The sequence below is a fragment of the Labrus mixtus genome, chromosome 8 (assembly GCF_963584025.1).
Source record: "Labrus mixtus chromosome 8, fLabMix1.1, whole genome shotgun sequence".
In the NCBI taxonomy this organism is placed as follows: Eukaryota; Metazoa; Chordata; class Actinopteri; order Labriformes; family Labridae; genus Labrus; species Labrus mixtus.
The window spans coordinates 12,417,766-12,440,118 of record NC_083619.1 but is presented as its reverse complement, the minus strand read 5'-3'; the positions used below and the strand labels follow the sequence as shown (position 1 = coordinate 12,440,118).

General features: G+C 39.0%; 1 protein-coding gene across 4 annotated transcripts; it reads right to left on the bottom strand.

The window, feature by feature from the left end:
• Positions 1 to 1,229: 1,229 nt before the first annotated feature.
• LOC132978968 (homer protein homolog 3-like) lies at positions 1,230 to 21,683 on the bottom strand. Of its 4 annotated transcripts, none has more exons than XM_061044370.1 (10): positions 20,999 to 21,683; positions 20,819 to 20,867; positions 15,388 to 15,550; positions 13,372 to 13,503; positions 13,117 to 13,221; positions 11,758 to 11,891; positions 6,965 to 7,121; positions 2,879 to 2,986; positions 2,661 to 2,741; positions 1,230 to 2,554 (listed from the first exon to the last, which is right to left on the bottom strand). In XM_061044370.1, the coding sequence occupies exons 2-10, from the start codon at positions 20,839 to 20,841 to the stop codon at positions 2,369 to 2,371; spliced, it is 1,089 nt and encodes a 362-aa protein (XP_060900353.1). In that variant the 5' UTR covers positions 20,842 to 20,867; positions 20,999 to 21,683; the 3' UTR covers positions 1,230 to 2,368. The 4 variants fall into 4 exon arrangements, with proteins under 4 accessions (XP_060900353.1, XP_060900355.1, XP_060900354.1 ...); XM_061044372.1 differs by having other exon boundaries at positions 11,758 to 11,870; XM_061044371.1 differs by having other exon boundaries at positions 15,394 to 15,550.
• Positions 21,684 to 22,353: the final 670 nt, after the last annotated feature.

The window sequence follows — 22,353 nt, the reverse complement described above, 5'->3', positions numbered from 1 at the left end:
ACTGTGTAGTCCTGCCCTTATGGTTCGTTCACTCTTGAACAAAACATTCATAAACACAATCTTTGTTTTCATGATCTTTCTAAGGGTTAAAGTAAGCACCTCAATTAATGCTGAAATATTTACACAAAAAAGCCCCTTACTGGTCAAAGCAGACTTTTTAAAGTTGTCACACCAAATAAAAATGTAATATAGAATATGAGTGTTTTATGTATTTCATTTATTTTTGTATTACTCAGCTGGGCCTCAACACTGTTGTAGGGAAAACGTAGCTTGTTTGGATATTACTACACTACTTGATCAATAAATCAGCTAAGCTACTGCAAAAGCTATTTGAGTCAGAAAACAGCGATGCTACCACAACGCTACTGCAAAATGTAACTACAGTAAACTACTAATGCTGCTATTGTAGCGACGTTACTGCACAACTCTTTGGTTCAACTCAGACACAAGTGTAAACTATCTTACTAGGCTGGCTTACTTCTACTATGGTGTTCAACTACCTGATTTGGTGTTTTTCAAACTGTGAGATAATTGGCAAAGAGTCATTGAAGGTTTGACGCACACAGCCGTGGGGGAAAATGATGATTGTTATCGCTTAAGGTCTGGTTCCCAAAAAATAGATTGCAGTTGCTAATAGCTCCAAAATAGCCGCCTAGTTTGTTCCTGTTACCTGCTCAGTCTACCAGTCTGCCTCTGAAAGCATGTAGGACTGTTATTCAGGTACAAACAGCCCATATGAAGCTGCTGACAGCCCTGGACTGATTTAACCTCTGGTTTTATTCATAATAGTGATATCAAAGTAATATTTACAGATCATTTATTTTGCACTAATACGGACATTGAATTGTTTTCCTGATCGCTGGAAAGTTGTCTTTTAAATACTGCGGTGCAGTTACCACCTACTCTCAACAGACGGTCACTTTTTCACTCTTAACTGCAAGTTGGTATTAGTGCTGGTGTGCACAAAAGCTAGTCAATCTTTTTCTGAATCACTCCCTCAGGGTAGCAGAGAAGCAGTGGTTGAAGTAGTTTTCAGAACTTTATACAAATGATTGGAATAAATAAACCTGAAACTCTGCAACGCTTGTAAGAGTAATGGCATCCAAATAATACAAAAAGAATAAGTACTTTTGACCCATTTGGCAGGCCGAGTATCGTCTATGTGTGGGAAACACTGAGATAGCAAAGAGAAAAAAGACAGAAAAATATTAGAATGAAAAACACACCCATGAGTGACTGCATTTGTTTTTATTTCCAACCAATTGTGACGACAGCTCAAAGATTTTTTTTGACACAGAGCTGACACGAAGATCAACAACCAAGGCTCAACAATAAGGCTCGGAACATAAATAAATACAGCGTCATATACTCCTTTAAATAATACAGTCAGCATGGTAACAGGTTCTGAAGGCGTTTGGCATATTGTCCACAGCTAAAGGTAACGTGCTGAGAAATGACAGAAGGCAGAAATGTGTGACTTCCTTAAATGAATCGTAAGTTCTTAAATCAGTGGTGATCACCAAGACTTCAATACAACTTATCTGTAACACTAAGTGATGACTTATTCACTTCATAACTTTGAACATTACTTATCTATGTCATGTCAAAAGACTTATTTATTCTAAGTGTCATTACTTGATGTATCTTATCTACGTAGGTTTACATACAGGTTACAGCAACTTATCTTAATTTAAATGTTTCCTACTAGTGTTAGTACAGATGTGATGAGGGCATTATTAATGACTCAACACTTTTTTATATATTTTTCTAATATTATTGTAAATACTCAGATCTTATGTTTTAAGCCATGTCCATGCCGGAGTGAACTATGAAACACTGTTTGTGTTAAATTTATAATTATAGCTTTTTCAAAGTGATTGTATGCAGGCTGTAAGTTTGTCTTGTGCAGAGTTTTATTTGTTTCACTGTTCTCTGAATATTTTGTTAATATTCCTGTTAGCTTTGACTCATTTTGTTGTAATGATGTGTACCTGTCGGTTGAATAAAAAATAAACAAGGCCTCTTATCAGTAATATTGACTCTGCATTGTTATTTTGTGTACAAAAGTCATACCTATGAAATACTACAAGCACCCTTACTACTGCCTAGCACTGTGAAGCACTTACCTTAGAGTTGGTTTATTGCATTGAACATTACCCTTTAAAGCATCATGAAGCGTTACATTAGACTGGACAAGCATGTGTATGCTGCTTATGCCAACACCTTGCTGAGAACAGCACAGTGGGACACCTTCCCACAGCCTGCAGAGGTGGCTCTTGTGCTTGAAGAGGACAGGGACCAGCACCATCTTGACTAACCCTGTCATCAGTATGTCTCTGTCTCTTGAGTCAGGTTTCCTCCATGTGTCTTATTTATCTATGAGTTTGACCAGACTCTGGCGGAGGTCATTGAGGTCAAAGATCTTGATGTCCAGAATTTCAATGGCCCTCTGGATTTCAGAGTCCATGCGATCCCGGTCCTCCAAAGAGTTATTCAGGTTCTGCTCTGAGTTCTGGATTCGGCGCTCCAACTCTGAGTTACGCATCTCCATCTCCTGTGGAGAAGAGGAGGACAGGAAAATTAGAAACACTTAAACTGATACTTCTATTTCTTCAAAAAGGTTCCATAATTTTGATGTTGTTGAATAATCTATCTTTAACCCGTAATCTGCGGATGGCCTCATCTCTATCGTGCTCCATGTCGTGGTACTCTGCTTTCTTGTTCTGCAAAATATGGATTTCCTGAAAGAGAATGAAAGCTTCACTTGAGTTTGAGTGGATCCATTTTTTATCATGAAGGGTCACATTAAACCATAGACTATTGCAGCTTTCCCTACTTTAACACCAGCTAATTGAAAACTGGTACAACAAGTACCTACCTCATCTTTGGCCTTCAGCAGGGACTCCAACTCCTCCAGGGACTGAGTCAGCTCATCCTTCAGAAGGTCACTAGGGCCGTGGCCTCCATGGGCCTCTAATTCAGCCACCTTACAACACACACACAAACACAAACACACACACACACACACACACACACACACACACACACTGAATTAAAACATTTTCCACTTATGGGGGTCTCTGACATCCCCACATAATTCAGTACCTTTACAAATGACACTATCAGTCATGAATACCTATCATATAATTAACAGATAACCCCCCATGTCCTTTTTTGAACTGGGGTGCCCATAAAGTATCTTCAGCATCAGGGGCAGTTGTGGCTTAGTTGGTAAAGTCGGTCGTCTGTTAACCGGAAGGTTGGGGGTTTGATCCTCTGCTCCTGCAGCAACATGTCCGATGTGACAAGACACTTAACCCCCGATTTGCTCCCGCTGCTTCGAGTAAGCATGTGTACACAATCAAATCATTTGGACTATGGATTAAAGTTGCTTTAAAAAGCTACAATAACACGGGGCGCTGGTGGCACAGTGGTTAGTGGTTAGGCTGTAGTCTTCCAAGCAGGCGGCCCAGGTTCGCATCCCGCCTGTGGCTCCTTTCCTGCATGTCATTCCCCACTCTACTATCTCTCCATTAAAGGCCCTCAGCTAAACACAGCTTATTTGAATTGTATCTGCATGTTTTTTTTCTGAACTGTAACTACAAATGAAAACATAGTATAACATCATCTTCAGAGTGATGAACAAGCACATAAGCAGGTCATGTCGTCACTCTCAGGTAAACAGGACTGAGGTGCTCTCTGCGTTGTCATGTCTGCCCCATGAATCAGAAAAAAGGACACCTTTAAAAATGCTCCTGGGTCAGTCTGTGACAGGCTGGTTTATTTCAAACCATGTATGGTTGAGACTTTGAGGAACAGTAGAACAGAAGAAGCACAGAAAAAATAGGCAGAAACTAGTGGATGCCAGCTCCCTCTGGTGATTTTTCATTTCTTTCTAACTGGGGCAATGAAAGTAGGATATAGCTGTCCTACAAACCCCTCTCCCTCTCACTCCACCCGAGAGACGTGAACCATTTTCAACCACCTGGTCCCCTTCCTCAGATAGAGGGGACACACTCAGTCCAAAGGAAATAGAGACTTTTATACATTTTTTGAGATGTGGACCAAAACTGTGAAAAGTGCTTCTTAATACCAGATGAGTAGTGGAGAGTTAAAAAGCAGAGATCAATACTGTAAGGCCGGGCTATAATGGAATGGGATCAAGGTATTAAAGCGTGGAATCAGGGAGGTTTGTAATTGTCAGCCCGAGGCGAGGTGGCTCCCGGAGGAATCAGCCAACAGCAAATGCCTTTTATTGATGAGTGACAACAGAGGGTGAGGACCAGAGGCCTCTGCAGCCTCTGGAACCTGAGAGCTTACTCAAGTGTAAAACCCTCCTGAGGCTCTGCGTATTTACACCAAACTGTGACATTGGCATGAGCAAGGTGTAGGGGCTCAATTATGTTCCATATTTTTATAACTACTACAGACTATGCTGCTGAGCTAATCGTCACCAATGAAATTTTCATGTATACAATAACGAAAAAGTATCCTATCTACTTTTGTTCTAGTTATCATGGTCCTAAATCCGAGAAAAGCCTCTTCCTGGATGTTATGAAGGAAAGAAATTAAAGACTGATCTTTTTATTAAGATCGACTCTGCTATATCTTTATTTTATCTTTTTATATAAATAAAGTTATTATTTTTATTTCCTTTTTAAGTACTTTTTTTAAATTGAAGGACATAAAGCATCTGAAAACAACAAGCCAATCAAAGCGTGTGTTTGTTAACTCCATTAAAAAGCATCAACTCTCATTGTTAGTTAGTTCAACTTTGTTACGCTAAAGCAGAAAGCACATTTTGCTGGAGACTGAGGCAAAGTGTTGGATGCTAAACACCGTCATATAATTTGGTAGTTTCCAGTGTGAAGACCTCTTTTGGTAAAGTTTCATGAGGCCTTCACTGACCTAGTCTGATATTGACCACATTATTCTAACATGATGAATACATGTGTGGCATTTTTATTATAGCTTGTAAAAAAGCACTTACTAGATTCCTGATTGATACAGTCATTTTATTTTTATTGGAGGAATACATTCCTTTTCTGTGTGTCCTCATGAGGATGTGTTGTTAAACTCAAAAACAGGTGTGTCAAACACGTAAGCCCTTCTGAGTCAGATTTTATAACGGTGTCAATAAATGACCCTGTTAAGCTTCTCTTCTAAGCAAACTTCATTCAGTTTTGTTATACTTTCTCTCTATTCTATTCTTCCATGGCTCCAAAACGTTAAAATCTGAGGACGGCTGAGGAGTTGAAACTGTTGTTGTCTTAATATGTGCTTTTTTATACAAACTGCTGAGCAAAAAAAAAGCAGCGTGACTTTCAACAGAGAAAGACTGTCCTGTAACCGGCAGGGTTTCGTCACCTTGATTGAGATAAAAAAAACAAAACAATCTGCTCGTCATAGCTTGACAGCTCAAGAATTGATAATAAGTTGTGACCTTAATCATCCGCTTCTCCTCTGCAGGGTACAACAAACAATCAGAATGTGGCTGCACAAGAAGACCAACACACTTTTAGAGAACTACTCGTTAATGTTTGACTCAATGATGCATGAAGGTCTTTTAGGTTGATGTAACTTTGTATTTGTGTCACGTCTGTCAAAAATCAACTGTGTCACTAGAAACAAAGTAAAGATGACTCTGTAACACATAGATATATAGATTTGACGTCTTCCCAAATAAGCTTGTCATGTAACAGATAATTCATCCATCTTCACTGATAATCTAGTGCAGTAGGAGTTTGAGGCAGGTTACATGCTGGATGCAAAATTATGAATCCTACCATAGTGAAGACTCATGAATATTACCCACTATTTCTCCTCTGATTGGCAAGAGATCATTACTTTGATTGCTGGAGTTGGTAAGGTTCAGCCAGTAATATTAGTTAATCAAAGATATTCACTGTAAGCCAATCAGAGGCAGAGAATTTAAAAAAAATAAAACTTTGCTTCCTGGACAGGTCACCTGTTTCTGACTAGTTTTAGACAGACTAGTAGGACATGTGGAGTTCAAAGTTCAGGTCTTCTCATATCACTTCATACCAGTCAAAATGGATCATATCAGTAAAATAAACTGGTATAGATTTGGATTTGTAAAAACCTAAGTTTGGCTTACCTTAAATTTGCAGACATGTTAAAATGTTTACTTTGTTACATTGAAGATAATTAAGAAAAAGTTTTATATTTAACCTGTGGATGCACGAAGTGTTACTATATAATGTTAATTTCATGTTTGATGTGATATATGATAATAACTTGTTTTCTTAATTATTTTGTTAATTCTTTCATATGGAAGGTTTTTTCGTGGGTGCCATCTTGGCCAGGACTCCCAGGAAAGCTTTTTATGTAGGACAATGAAAATAATCCTGGAGAGAAAATAAATCTCCCCGTTCTTTTCTGTTCAACAAAAAAATATCTTGAAATAATGTTTGATTAAGAATATTACCTAATATCTATGATAACTTGGTACTTATTAGATACGCTTTTAGATAGCCAACAGAAAATAAATCTCTACAAAATGATTCAAATGGTATTTTAATCATTGAAAATGTCAACTTCATTCTGCTGTTCTGACAAAAAGAAGCTCTAAACTACTGTTTTCATTTTAATGACACTTCAGACATATAGTCTATTTATTTATTTTTTCAGAGTAAAGCATCATTTTTCTTCTTCAAGATGATGTATCTAATTACTCTTATATTTAGTAGTACGAGTGTTTCAGGAGGACAATAAGAATCAGCTGCTGATGTTTAACTTGAAATGAGGGATTTGGACAAATACAGGAATGTAACATAATCTTCTAGATTATTTTAGTGTGTTGTTCTCAGATATGTGTTGATTGGAGTTTTAATGAAATTAGGTCCTTTACATGTTAAATGTAAGCACCATGAAATAAAGCCCCTTCATGTCCTTTGTACCTGAGTGTCAGGCTAAACCCATCTGAGTCTCATCTGAGTCTCACCTGGTCTCGGAGTCTCTCCGTCTCCTCCTGATAGGCTGTCAGCTGTTTCTTCCACTGCTCCACGTTAGCGTTAGCCTCATGCAGAGCTGCCACCAGTTTGGAGTTACTGTCCTGCAGAGTGAAGAGCTCTGCCTCCAGGTTCATCTCACAAATAGATCTGAAAGACACAAACACAACTTAACCAAGGAAGGACTCTTTATTTATGTTATGTGTAGTAAGCACAGAATGATTATTAAGTATAATCAGGTAAGAAAGTTGAGGCCAACAATGAGAATGTCAGAAAAAGAAGTAAACTAAAACATTCGTTTTAACCATAACTTGACAAACTACATGAACTGATGAATATTTGATAAGTTAGAAAAGCTCCAGAACAGTTATTACATGGACATTCAGCGGAGATGTGTTTCAAGTATAGATTCAACTGCTAAATTATAATGCAAGTGTTTTTTGTTAAACAGTTGAATTAACACACTTTACAGTATATTTTATGTTTTATACCAAAACATGGTATTGCCTAATGACAAATACAAATATTGTATTAATGTTTCAATCAGAAGAATTTGAAGACAAAGCAGAGAGAATGATGACATCAGTCATGATCTGTGCTAAATTAGATACAGCAAAGGCGTCGGTGGCCTGTGGTTAGTTTGAGTGCCCCACGTACAGAGGCTAGAGTCCTCAAAGCAGACAGCCCGATTCAAATTCAGACCTGTGACTCCTTTGCCGCATGTCGTTCATCTCTCTCTCTCTCCCTGATTTCTGACTCTATCCACTGTCCTGTCTCTCTTATAAAGCCCAGATATAAATCTTAAAAAACAAACAAAAGTTTGACAGTCTGAATATTACAAAGTAAAAGTGGTGGTTCCTATCGAGCTACAAGTAATAGCATACTGATGTAAATGCTTCCCTTAAAGGTCACATATTATCCTCCTTTTAAACCAGTTTAAATTAGTCTCAGAGGTTCCCAAAACATGTCTGTGAAGTTTCTTTCTTTAAAAATCCACTCTTATTAAAGCATGCATATAAACCCCTCTATTTCAGAACAGACTGTTCAACCACGCCCCTCTCTAGAAGGGACTCAGAGAGCAGAGCTAACACCTGGCTGTGGGAGTGTCACCCACCTGGGGGAGGGGTTACTGCCCTATGTGATGTCATGAAGGGAAAATCTCCAAACGGCCTGTTTGAACACACATTTTCTGAAAAGTGGAGCAGGCAAAAGAAGGACAGGATGGACTTTTCTCATGGGGGGTTTATAGACAGGCCATATTAGTGTTTGAAAAACATGGTAAAGCTTTGGTTTTTGCATAATATTTGACCTTTAAATTTGGCCTTTGATATCACAGTCTTTTTTCTTTCTGCTGCCTTGACCATTTACAATATTAAACATGTGTGTAACAATGTGATGAACTGTGCCAGAGTTAGCTCAACGCTAATTTTCATCTGCAACAGAGTTCATGTAAAACCACATCTTACTCCACAGATGATGAAACATGTTTGGCCTGGTTAACAGCAACGGTGAGACACTAAGGGCTGTAGGGCTATAGCAAGGACTTCAGCCTGCTGCACAACACATACTGCCCAGACTGAAGGTCATCTCAGAGATTTATTACAAAGCAAAGGTAAACTTATTAACACGCCAAGAGCGCAAACAACAAGACCAAGCTGTTCCAACAAATATCCTACACACCTGGAGGTCTTGTATCTGATCATCAAACAACTTGTTGAGAAAATGTTAGTACATGTTCAAACTATTATTTACTCAAATACAAGTTACAGTGCTGATTTTCATTCAACTTTGGCATTATTAAGTGGAGTTTTCATATATTATTCATAACGCTCTTTCCCTTCATAAAACATCATCTTTGTGGCTGAATCTGAATCTTACCTGGTACAGTATATGGCCTACAATGTATTTAGTCTGAAAATACATTCAGTGTTTACACACTCACAAGTAAATGAGGCTTTGGTTGCACCTGCATGTCACCTGATTCCACAAATTACAAAATAAACATGTGAAATCAGTCAATATTATCTATTTCTGTTTGGTGATGATCTGCAGAAAAGATCATCCAGCCTCATCTCTTCACAATGTTTCTTAAACATCCAGACAGCTTAAGGTTGTTCCATGGCAACAGTTTACCATGGTAACCATTTAGCAGCAGCTTTCTGTCATAGCAATGGGACTGCAGGATATAAAGGCTCAAAGGACTGAATGTGGCTTAATTTGATGTTAGTTATGAGGCAACACCTCATCAATGACCTCTTCATTTTCAAAAAAAGCTTAACAAATTGAATGATGGCAAAATGTAATGAACCCAACAAATAAAAACCATGTTAATACTCAGTGAACCCTGTGAAAGTGAATGGATTACCTGCTGGAGGGCAATCAATAACCTGTGTTAAATGAAATGTGTAGCAGCCTCATGAAGCTTAGCTAGTGTTAGATTTACAGGTACTATGTCCCAAAATCAAAAGATCACCACAAGGATGATTTGTTAGTTAGGAAGCCAACTGGTACAAACTTACATTTTTGTAACAATGTTGTACATATTAGTATTATTCTTACTTAAGGGGATAGTTGTGTTTTTTTTAAGTGGGGTTGTATGAGGTACTCATCAACAGTATCACGAGAGCGGGGTCATGAGTACTGTGTTCTGTAAACACTTTTGAAAGTCCTACATATAAAAAAACATTTCAGTTTAAGTTTACGCTGTATTTTGGGATATTCTTCAAACCTTCCCTCAGCACTATGTCGTGAACCACACCACAGCTCTGTATTCTTCTGCATGCATTTCACAGCATCAGATCAGCAGTTATTAGAAGAGACAATAAGAGACTGACGATACTGGCTGACAGACAGTTGAACTTATGTGTTAGTTTAGGTAACTCAGTTGTTAATATTTTTATTTACCACTAACTGTCCTGATGGTTGGGTCCATCGTGGACATTGGATTTTTTTAAAGGTGTAATCTATGTGGTGACAAGAACACTCTTTTTGTGAACAGTCTAGAAAAACATAAGCCTGCACCAACTGTGAGAAACTAAAGGTAAGCATAAAGGCCATGTCAAAACCAGCAGCATATTTGAATACCACAAAATGTCAATCTAAGCTCTCTTCTTTCCTATTAATTAATTTTTCAAGACGTACAGTGTGCACTGCTGAGTATAAGAACTGCTGATAGCTGGATTTAGGAAAGAGCCATGCCAGCTGTATGCTGCTTTCTAGTCTTGATGCTAAGCTTAGCTAACCAGCTGCTCCTGGTGGCCTCTTGATCTACAGCAGACATGAGATTGACATCGCTCTCTTCAGCCTCGTCTACACAATTAGTTCCCACAATTTAGACTTAATTCTTTGGTGACATTACACAATTAAAATACTTGTAATTCATTTTTTTTTTAAATGTAATACTTATTATTTAAATACATGGTTTGATAAACTGAATGTTTTTCAGATCTTTGAAGGTAATGTGAGTTTGCTCAACTTTCATGGCGTTGGTTCAAACCTTTTATCATCACTGAAAATCCTAACATAACCTGATAACAAGCCTGTCCACTAATGGACTTCATGAGATATGGTCAAAAGCTCCCACAACTCCAAAAATGTTGTGATGAAATACCAATGGACCTTTTAAGACGCACTTTTGTCAGGCTACTATTTGAATGGTCCACTAGACAGACACCCAGATATGCAGACTTTAAATAAAGGTAAACACTGCAGCACCCTATGACATGCAAATGTGCATCCAGCATGTGTGTGTGCGTATGACAAGAGAGGGAGTAATATTGTACTGAATGTCAGCACTGCTGTGATTCGTTCATAGGCCCGAGGCCACTGTGCTGAAGATGATCAAAGCTGTGCTTATATGAAGTAGTTACATTTTGAGCTCAAATATTGTATTGTTTCAGACAATAGTTATACGAACAGCACACAGATTAAACAGCAAAAAACAACAACAACAAATTATAATCTTTTGCCCCAATTCAACAAGTTCCACATTTTAACTGAAACTGACCTGTTGCCAAGCAACCCAAACATTCTCCTGCCCTCTTTCAACTTTGTGTCCATGGTTACCACAGACCAGCTGCTTTACTCAATTTAGGTTTAGTTAGTTTAGTACTCTTTAATGTATCATGCAGTGAGTTGTTTTGTGATTCGGAGATTCCAGTTGGATTGAATCAGGACAAACTCTGTCACTCTGCAGAACACCTGGCTCACCCGGAGTGATGAACATTGTAGGCTACAACTCCCAGTGATGTTGTACTCTATCTATAACAACACTCATGGAATGCCTCTCGTCCAATCAGAATACTCGGTCGTAACTACCTGTTATTATTAAGTATATGAACTGAGTGTGGTCAATAATACTGCACGGTGGTAAAACATAACCCTATGCTCAACATGTAAGCTCAGATCAATACATGTTCGTTTGCACTGGATTACATGAACTTTGCAATGTTTCATTGTGTTTCAAATGAGTCATCAAGTTTGTGTCCAGCGGAGCAGAAAAGAGAGAAACCTGGAGTGTACAATGCAGGAATTTTAAAGAGAAGGTGGACACACAAACATTAATTTGAAACCTATTCTTCACACCTCCACAGAACACAAAGGGATTCTTATCAAACTGTCTCTTTGAACAGAAGGTGAGATTGAACTTGGAAAAAGAAAGGAGAAGAAATTGTTCAGTCTTTTCAATTACCATTTTGGGGTGTGTGTGTGTATGTATGTGTGTGTGTGTATGTATGTATGTGTGTGTGTGTGCGTGTATGTGTGTGTTTGTGCATAACTCAGTTACCCTTCAGAGAGCATCTTTTTAATGCGCTCCTTCTCAGAGGAAAGCGTGATGTCGGCGCTCTGGCTGCGGAACAGCTTATCTTCTGGTCCGTTCACACACATCACAGGTGGAGACTGGAGTTCATCCGAGAGGTCCTGAGAAACACATCAGTAAATGGACTCTCCTAACAACACACACTGCAACTCAACATTCGAGCTTGATTTAGAGGAATAAGATCCCATTCACTTTAGAGTCCAGAAAAAGGCTGCTTTTTAATTCAAAAACACAAAAAGAATTGTTGCAGAGAGAAAAATAATGATCAGACTCATGTTGATGTGAGTTGTATCCTAGAGATCAGCTATTCTCCCTGGGATCCACAATAATCTAAAATGTGATGTCTGTTTTGGTCTGGTAGAATAAGAGTACCGCCCATCAAAGCAGATATAAACAGGTTCAAACTTTAGTGCCCATGTAAGAAGGAAATGAAAGATTTTCAGCATGTGTTTGCACACAAATTGCTCTCTGAGATAGTTTGTGTTTTGGGGTACAAAATAATACATGGGTTGCTCTCAGAAAAAAAGAAAATAAAAAACAAGAAAAGACTCACCTGTGAGAACTACAGAGGAAATCCATGAGGTGAAACAAAACAGACAAAGACACATGTCATCACAATGCTTCTTATACATGAGGACATTTCCAAAAATATCACCAGGACTCTTAGCTGGGTGATCAGTTATGCAGCACAGCACTACTTAGCAGGAATCAAGTACAATTTATTGACGCAGTTGGCAATTTTCTGGAGCTTTGGCTCCTCCGATGTGTTCATTAAATCGATAAAGACGTGGAGTGAGTGACATCACTTGGAATCTGTTCAGCCGTGGAATTAAAAAGGAAATGGGCATGTTCCTCATGGCCAAGCAGATGTAACCGATGGGTAATTATTCTCTATTGGTCACAAAAATCCCTGAGCTGACTGCATTTTCATCATTACAGAATCAAAGTCAGACACAACTCCATAGGAGGAGGTAGAAAATGTGGATGTGGTTCACTGCTGAGCTGAGCATCACAGGATAAATTTACCACCGTCCTACTTTTCCTCTCTTCTCTTCCCTCCGAGACGAGTGACCCAGCTCCTCTTTCTTTTGCCTTTCTTTTCTCTCTTTTCATCCCTCCTTTGATTTAATCACAGCGGCCCTGTCTAATAGCTGAGCTGCTGCAAAGACACAGGTGAGTTCAACTAACCTTGTCCTGTGCTCACAGTCTCTCTCCTCATTCCTAAAATGCCATAAATGCATCACTGGACATTTGTCTGTCCTTCCTGAAAGTATTTTGTTATTTTTGCATCTACACTTTCTTGACACATTTTCCTCTAAATCTCACCTGAGGAGCAGCTATGGTTAGCGCTGTGTTGGCCAGTTCTTTATCCTGCGACTTTTCTCTTGCCAGGCGAGCAGCATCTTTCACCTCCTTAAACTTCTCTGCAAACTTTTTTTTAAGGAGGACAAGGGATGAAATGTTTCAGGTGAATAATGCAGTGTTAAAAGTCTACATTGATGTACAATAAGTGAGAAGTTTTGATAAGATATCTTAAAGAGTTTACAGGTGCTTAAGCGTTAGTAGACTTGGTTAGTTTACCTGATGCAGCTGTTGCTCTGTAGCAAAACCAAGACCATACACAGTGTTGGCTCTACTGTCTGCCCACTGTCCAAACTTCTGAGACGTCTTGGTAAACGTCATGCTGGGTGTAACACTGCAGTTGATGATCGCCTGCAAATTCAGAGATAACAAAGCTTATCTACCTTCAGGCTGGTGTGTGTGTCATTTTAACAATGCAGAAAATTGAGTGAAATGCGGTTAAGAAGCTGATCCAAAAATCCAGACCAAACTAATCGCATTAAAAGATTAGTCCTCCATGAGCTATTTTGTATCACCTTCCTATGTGCCTATGTCTTCTTAACAACAACAGTTTGTAAAGGTGATCTGAGTCAATGACATCATCACAAGGGTTAGTCTGTTACACTGGTTCATTTTCCTTGCAAAGATCTTAGTATTATATTTTGTCCTTGAATTTCTTATTTTTGCTTAATGTTATATTTCTATATTTTTACATACTTTGATATATTTAATCTTCTGTGATAGTTAATGGTTTACTGATTTCTAAGTGTCTTTATTTAATGTTTCTTTTTCTTTTGTCTTGATGCTTTTGATGTCTTGTGTGAAGCACTTTGAATTGCCTTTTTGCAAAGTGCGATATAATTTTACTTGCCTTGCCTTATGCGACTTATTTAAAAAAAAGGAGAAACCCTCGCTTTAAGTAAACTCATCTTAATGTTGAAAATAAGTTATATACCAGTTTACCTACCTGCCAGCTACCCCATAAGCAGAATAGAGGACCGGCATCAGAAATGAGTTTAAATTGCTCAGTAACCTTGAAATGTCGCTGAATGTGGTGTACACGGCCCATTAACAGACGGGGGGCCCAGGGTTCTGATCTCTAAATCAAGGCATAAAAAGCCCCAAAATAAACCTTTAAACCTATTCATATTTATTATGAATCAACAATATTTTTTTAAAACATTGTGTATGAATATTTGCATTTTGCTCAAATGTTGGATTTGATCCTGCAGTTGTTTGCAGCAGTAAATATCAAAACCACTCTTAAGAGGTTACATTATTTATTTTTTAAGGGTGTGTTTTTATTTCTTTCTTTCTTTGTGTGTTTTTTTAAACAGATCTTACATAAATGTTGCCAAGCCTTGATAACTCGACTTTTTAAATCTTTTCTGAGAATCTATTTTTTTTATTTTTTTTTACATTTTTTAAGCTTTTACTAAGCTTTTTTTTTTTGTTTTGTTTTTAAATCAGCTATTTTCAGTCACTCTTTCTCTTGAGGCAGTTTTGTTGCTTCGAAAATTATATTTTTTTGAACATGGTCAAAAAGCACATCATCAGTGCTTATTGTTCAAAGTAAAAATCCCAGCCGAGACTGATTTAAATCATAGTAATCTCAAAGACTGGGGCGTAAAAAAAATTGAAGACAGAAAAACACAGGACATACACAAGGTTTATAACCCCTCTTAGACAGAACCACATCTTTCACCCTGAGAATATGAGAAAAGAAATATTAGACCAGACCTATTTATAAACCTTTTTACGTCATCTCCGGCTTTACAATAATGCAACCGATTTTAAATCCCGGCATTGTGGGGCAAAGGCAGCTTAGCAGGAAGCTTTTTGGACCTTTTCTCCCGTCCAACAAATGAGTACATGAACTCCGAGTTCTGCATTCCTGCATCTACATGTTTGACATAACATGTTGGACGGTGAAAGCAGTAGTGATGATTAGTCGGGAGCCGGACACCAGCCATGGCAGGATCGGGCTGCCGACTGACCAACTGCCACCTCGCACAGCCTTCTGGGACGCAGAAATGTGGGTCAGACCAGAGGTGCTAAGAGGAGATCAAGTAGACCCCCTGCCCCCTCCCCCTCTCCACTGATGGATGTGGTCTCTTCCTCATAATCTAAATCCACGAGCCTGAGAAAAACATGCTCTGGTTGTTTTATTGTTGACTCCTTCTGTGGCTTTGTTTGATACATGAAGTGGAACAACAGAGAACAATCAGATGCAATACATCCTCTTTTGATCCTCACCCTCACCTTCGTCCCACCGACACTGATGATGCGGTACACATTACGATTAGCATCATAGAAAAAGGACACAGTGACGGCATGTTTGCTGGCTGGGATCCAGTTCCTCTTGGTGGCGGGGTCGATCTGGAAAACATGGGCACGAGCGCTAAAGATTGGCTGCTCCCTGGAGGAGGAAACACAGTATGTTGAGTTGAGACAGTGCAGGAAGATTGCCTTACTTTCTAAAGTTAATCTAAGAGTTAACCCTGTCTCAGACTTCTGGTCCACCAACAGTGGTTTAGAAGAAACTTAGTTATCTTTCATTGAAGAGAAACCAATACAAGACTAAATGTTTCCCTTTATGATCTGAGCATAAAAAGTCCCCCATTGTCACTCAGCTGTGACCCTCATTTGCTCTAAAAGGAAACCATTAATTTCTCACTCTGCCATCTAGGGAACAGATGTTTGAATCATCCTTTGGCTTTCTCCCTCACTTCTTCCTGCGTCACACAGTCAGCAGCCATACAGGGCTGTGATTTTGCTGGCAAACGATGTTGACTAAAAACTCTCTGAACCCTCTCCGCCCTCTGGCCTGATCCTGCCAGTATTTGCACACTTGTATCCTGGATACAAGGTAAATATATCATAGCAACAAAGTCACCGTGGTGTGAAGTTGGTTTAGCCACTGTCATGCGGTACGGATGACAGGACTGCTAAAGGACTTTCCCCACTCTACTTTTCCAATAGCTCGTGTCCAGTTAGTGGGTTTATAGCCTTGTGGGCTCTCAGGCTTTGGTAGAAAACCAAATACAGTTAAAAATATACAGTATATATATAAAACTAAACATCGTCACTCTACAAACAATTTTCTGTGGACACTTTGTATCCCATTAAACTGAGGTTTCTCCTTAGTAATAGTTCTTATTCAAACATATTTCAGAGGAAAAACTCAACTCTACGGCGAGGCTAGCAACCCTCTGAGGCTGTAGTGTTGCTATGAGGTCAATGCTTAAATCAGCATGCTAGTCTGCTCACACTGACAATACTCATATGTCCGTATGTATGAGGTACATCAACCAATTTCACCATTGGGTGAATTCTGACAGCATTAAGTGATCAGCACTAAAATCAAAATACATCTGAAGCTAATGGTAATATTTTGTGAATATTTGGTCAAAGACAAATCAAAAATGTTGACCTTCTGGTAGCACTAGAGGTCACCTCGGGTAGCACGGTCGACCAATGTATTGGGGGAATTGGCTGAATGCAGGAAAACAGTGTGGACAACAAAACAAGCTGAACTCACTCTACCTTTATGCAATCCCCGAAACAAACAGCTGCATACAAGTGCTGCTAACCCCATCTCACTTCTTAAGCTAGTAGTTGAACTGCAAAAAACGGCAACTCACAGTAAAGCAAGTCTTGTCCTGAATCTTTATATTTCTAAATGCAAGCTTAACTTGAAGCCCTGATAAGTCCCTAAAAGCCAAACCGCTAACAATGCTAACAGCCTGACTGACTCAACAAAGAATAAATCACTTACAAGGTCAGAGATCAATATCGATGAGATGGCTCAATAATCTTTCTGAAAGATATCTTAAGACTTGTCACTGTTCATCCCAAATATCATATCAAATGTGGCACACAGGGTGCTCCAGAAACAGGACTGAGGTGTTCACTGGGAACATTTTCTCTATGAAATGTCTTTACAGTAAATCATGGCTGACCGATACACCCAGTGGCAATGTCTTTCTCAGTAGGCTACAGTCAATTCCAACACTGATTAGATAATAAAAAGTATAACAAAAAGATCTTTCTGTTCATCAGTCTTTTGCTAAGCTGACCATCTCCTCATCATTAAAAGAATGTTAAAAAAGAGCAGCCGAGTTAAAGGTAAAAACTGGGACAGTTCTTCCGCGCAGTATTGTAAATTGCAGCGACAGTCCCCCATAGATTTATTTCATTTTGGCCAGTCATTGTCCGTTTATGTCTGACCCCATTAGTGACACACAGATCCAGTAATGGTCTCTCTGTTTTATCGTAGAAAAGAAACATTATATGGATTTCTACATACACTGGGTTTCAAGGACAGTCTGTAAAGACGTTGATATGAACAGTGGCATTTAGACGGCTGACCTTCTCCAGTCTGATAATAACCCGGGCTGTAATTCTGCTTCTCATTTCACAGTAATCCTCCCTGTTGTCATTGGATCTCATGCTGCAAACACTGATACACTTTCTGAGGACAGGAGTCTAGCTGGAAGTGAGATATGTGCTCTGGCTTTCTAATGATGTGTACTCAGCTCTCATAAGATTCTGATGAGGAGTTTTGGTCATCTAGCTATCCTCAGCTTATGTAGGAATTTGACTAGTTTGTGATGCTATTAAAGAAGATTGCAAGGTGATATACAAGTCCTACCGTAGGCCATTAGAAGGAACTTAAAGCCACCTAAACCTTTCTTTAAAACAGCACTCATTTAACACATTTAGTCTCAGTTCATTTTCAATTTCTAAATGTCATTAATTGTCATTAGGCCTACGACCAAACAAAGCCTCTGATGGAGCATAACGCTGCCAGGATATGAGGAAACCAAACATCCAATTGGAAGGGTGTCCTCTGATTCAGAGAATTCCAAATCAGTGGCAGTCATCTTTTCTTACAAAAAATGCTTCAACAGTCTAATATCTGTAAAAATGTTTGAGATTGTAACACCCAAATGAGTCCTAAAAAATGTGTTATCTATTTGAAGCAGCAGGGGTTGAGATATCCTGACGTTAACTCACAATTTCAAGTCAATCTTTGAATTTCCTACAGTTCCCATGGTATCATTCAACAGCCTCTTTCTTGACCTTAATCCCCTCCTCTTATAAACTCCATGACCCTGGGTTCAAACAAGGTTTTCTATCAACCGTTTGAAGCCGACATCAAAACCCTAAGATGACATTAACAGGGTACTTTATCACAACTCCCTCCGCAGCCACTCAATGAGTTGTGCGCCATGTTTTCACTGTATGAGTGTAAGTTTTTCTTTTAAATAAACCACTTCATGATTAATAAAGTTTTGAGATTTACCAAAAAATAATAACATTTATGCAAAAAACATTCTTTAAATGTATTGGATAGCCATTGTTGTAGATCTCTAGAGCTTTACTTGTACAGTATGAGGTCATGTTAATGTAATGGGACGAATATATAACTATACATGCATTGCATTAAGAGACATAAGTTGAGCTGCAAATAACTATCTCGTCATCAATAGCTGTACTTTTTATTTTCTTTATGACTTTTTATTTGCTCAGACTAAATATAATATCTGATCACGACCTCCAACAACAAGGTGCTGTCTAAAGATTGCTTCACTTGCTCGACCAGCCCTTCAAAAAACCTTAAGATATCTAGTTTACTACTAAATATGAAGAGCAACAAAAGTGTTAGATGGTTAAGGTGCTAAAATATCGCTTGAAAAATATGAATGATTAGTGTGTCATGCACTTACTTAAAAAAGAAAGTTTTGATTCCAGCTACATTTGTAATAATGCCAATTATTTGAGCATCTCTCACATTGATGGCCAATACTGCAATTGAAGAAGTCAGACACATGAAGTTGAACTACCCATTATATATAAAAAAGTCATCACCCTCTTCATCAAGCAGTCCCAGAGAGCAGTGAAGGGTTTCCATTTTAAAGTAAACCTGTGACTGTATGACCTTGCCTGAGGTTTAGTAACTGTGTGTTGTATCTGATGCACCAGAACTAAGTGGTCAGCTTCACAGCTAGTCTGAAAAAACTGCAGCTTGCAATGGCCTGGTTGCGTCATGTGTTTTTCAAAACCCACTTTCATGCTATTTAGTTTGCCAAAAAATTAGTTAGTATGTCCCAATACATGTATGACAAATACATCATTTTTTATTTTTATTTTTTTTACATCTGGTTGCATTTTACAGAATATAAACCATATTTTCTTAACTGTTCTGGCCCACAATGGCTGCAACACAGACTGCAACGGGTGTATTGTCATGTATGTGTTAATGGTCAAGGTGCAATGTCTAATGATGTGAGTCATCGAAGTATCCATACTGTTTGCAAAGTTTATATTTTGTAAGCCAGCTGCAGTAAAGTAAATGACAAAGTACAGGATTTGAAACACAAAGTAGCCTACATCTTTGAACAAAGGAGCGGTGGCTACAAGCATCTATGTGTGGCTGTGTGTGTGTGTGTGTGTGGTTGAGGAACTGAGGAATGCATTATGTCAATGAGGATCCTCACAAGTATTTAAGAACAAGTAGGTGTGTGTGTTTAAGACAATATTAAGGTATTTCTGTGTGTAAAAACTGATGCTGAGACACGCTGGCAGTGAGAAAAACGCATGTATATTCATGTATGCTGGTCCCTCTTCTGAAGGATGTTCAGCTAACCTTCATCCACAGCAGATGGATGTGGCCTACAGGGCTTAATGGGGGGGGGGGGGGGGGCTCCACGCATTATGACGCCTGGAAGTTATTGGATGGAGGTCTTGGTTGCACCTCGCAACGGATAACCTCACTAATTCTTACCACAATCTAACAGCATCCACAATCTGCTTCACTGAGTTTCTCCTGTGTGCCTCTGGATCTAAATCAACAGATGTTCCACATTAGAGAGACAGTTCTCTGAATGAATGCAATGAAACCTTGGTCAGAAATATCTAATTTCCCCTTTGTTATTATTGCAATTAACAAGTCTGATAAAAGTTTGAACAATCATTGAAAAGAAATGAATAGTTTCATGTCTGCCTGCTGTTGTCCTCTTTAATAAGGCTCCTGGGTCCTTTTGTAATTGTAACTGCAGTAAAAGCATCCTAAGCAGAGTCATTACTGAGAAATATGGGTCAAATAATGTGAGACTCTGCCGGGCCACAAACACAAGACAAACATAACAGAAGAATATTGCCTTCATTTCACAGATTTATCAAGACTGAAACGCTCCTGCTGAACCAAACTACATGATTCCAGATATGCTTTGTAAAAAATAACCTAACGCTCCTTTAGCAAAGACAGACTTTTCCATATGTTTTACTGAAAGCATTTAAGAGTGGTCATAATCTAAGCCAACTTCTGTCAGTGAAATTAATAAATAAATTATTAGAATAAAAACCTAGCCTTGCTGATAAACTATCCCACGGTAGGCTACATGTACGATAGGCTATATAAAGTCCAAGTCATGAGATGACTTTGTGTGATAGATCTGACCAATCCCTGACTTGCATCTTGAGTGTGACTGTATTATTTTGAATTTCATCTCATAATTATTGGACTTTTTTTTTTTTTTAATTCTCCCGGGTTTCAAGTTTTCTTCTATTTGTTGTCTTTACTAGAGAAAAATAGCTTTAACAGAATATGTCACATGTTAAAGAAACGAAACTCCTTATGAAAAATGAACAAGAGGCTACTCATGACTCCACATGTTCTTACCTTTCTCTGTGGTGAGGATACATCTTACAAGATGACTGTAGCTCTTCTTCTACAAGAAGAGGAGACAGCGTTGTTGTAGCAGTGTACAAACCCAACAAGAAATTGTTTCTGGATTAAGCAGTTAAATTGGACTTTTACCTAAAGTAAAATCTAATATCACAGCCAGGCAGCCACACTTACCCCATGTCGGTGTGAACCCTTTGTGAGTTTGAACTGTTACTCGGCGCTGTAGCTGCTGTTGCTCTCCTCCCTTGTCTTCCTGTCGGAGCGTACAGATGCTTTACTCCTGATGGTTAAACTCTCCAGGTGGGGAGGTGACACTGCAAGGTGCCGAGACAGCCTGCTGCAAGCAGCCTCTAAAGAGTCCGCCCGGGTCCGGTCCGGTCCGGTGCGGTGCTGTCCTTACCAACGATCACCTGTGCGGAGCCCGGAGAGTCACAGCCCGGTGGAGGCTGCTCTGCTGACCTCGGGGACTGAAGTGAGCGCTGTCCAGTGTGTGTCCAGCATCCGAGAAAAAGAAGCCGACGCTTTATATTTCCTTTATCTCTTTGTTATGACCTCGTCCTGCCTGGTGGTCAGAGATCTGTTGTTCTCACCCAGCCGGCTACTCGTGTTCAACAGTCGGACAAAGCCGACAGTAGAGTACCACCTGCTGGCTACAAGTTCCCCTAACAACCGCTACAGCTGCACGATGCAGTGAGGCAGAGAAACTGTGTCAGCCTGCGTGTGTGCATACTGCAAACTGGATCGTATAGGTCTGCTATGCGCTGCCAGTTTTAAGGCTTACTGAAATATCGTCCCCGAGGGAAAAGTCGTGACCTAAAAAGACTTTGTGAGAGTCATGCTACAGAACATTTAGGACTAGAGCTGCAATAAAAAAGGGTGTCATCATTAGATAAGTACTTCTGTTCTGTCCTCGTGTCAGTGTTATTACATACAAAAATGACTCCGTCTGCCAATCATTCTGCACGATGACTGAAAAGAGAAAAACACAGCAGTAAAATCCTGCTGAAGGAGAAAAAAAAGAATCAAACTTTAATTTGACAGTATTACCAACAGGAGAATCTTTGTGAGAAAATATTTTTTTTTAACATCAATCATTGGGCAGGTAAAGAAAACATTACAGCCATGAGGGTGAAACAAAAGTTAATTTTCAGTGGGTTTCAAACATCAGTAAGCCAAAGAAAGACTATTATAGCAAGAGTATATCAGAGAAACATATCCAACTCAGAACTAACCTTCTAGTCACTTGACATGCAAATATGATATACGTGTAGGTGTGTTGGTAAGGGATGAGGAGGGGTTATAAATTAGATGTTTAAATGTTAAGTATTGGGTGCATCTATTGAGCAACATTGATGTAACAACTTAAGAGAACCGCTAAGCTACTGAGCACACTACACAATGAACAGAGAAGTCATACACACAGGGGGTTTACATGTGATGTAAGTAGAAAGTAACACCCATAGTTTTCAAGTTGGTAAAATAACTGACCTCTAATTGTTCTTATTTTGATTATTGGGGGAATATGAAGT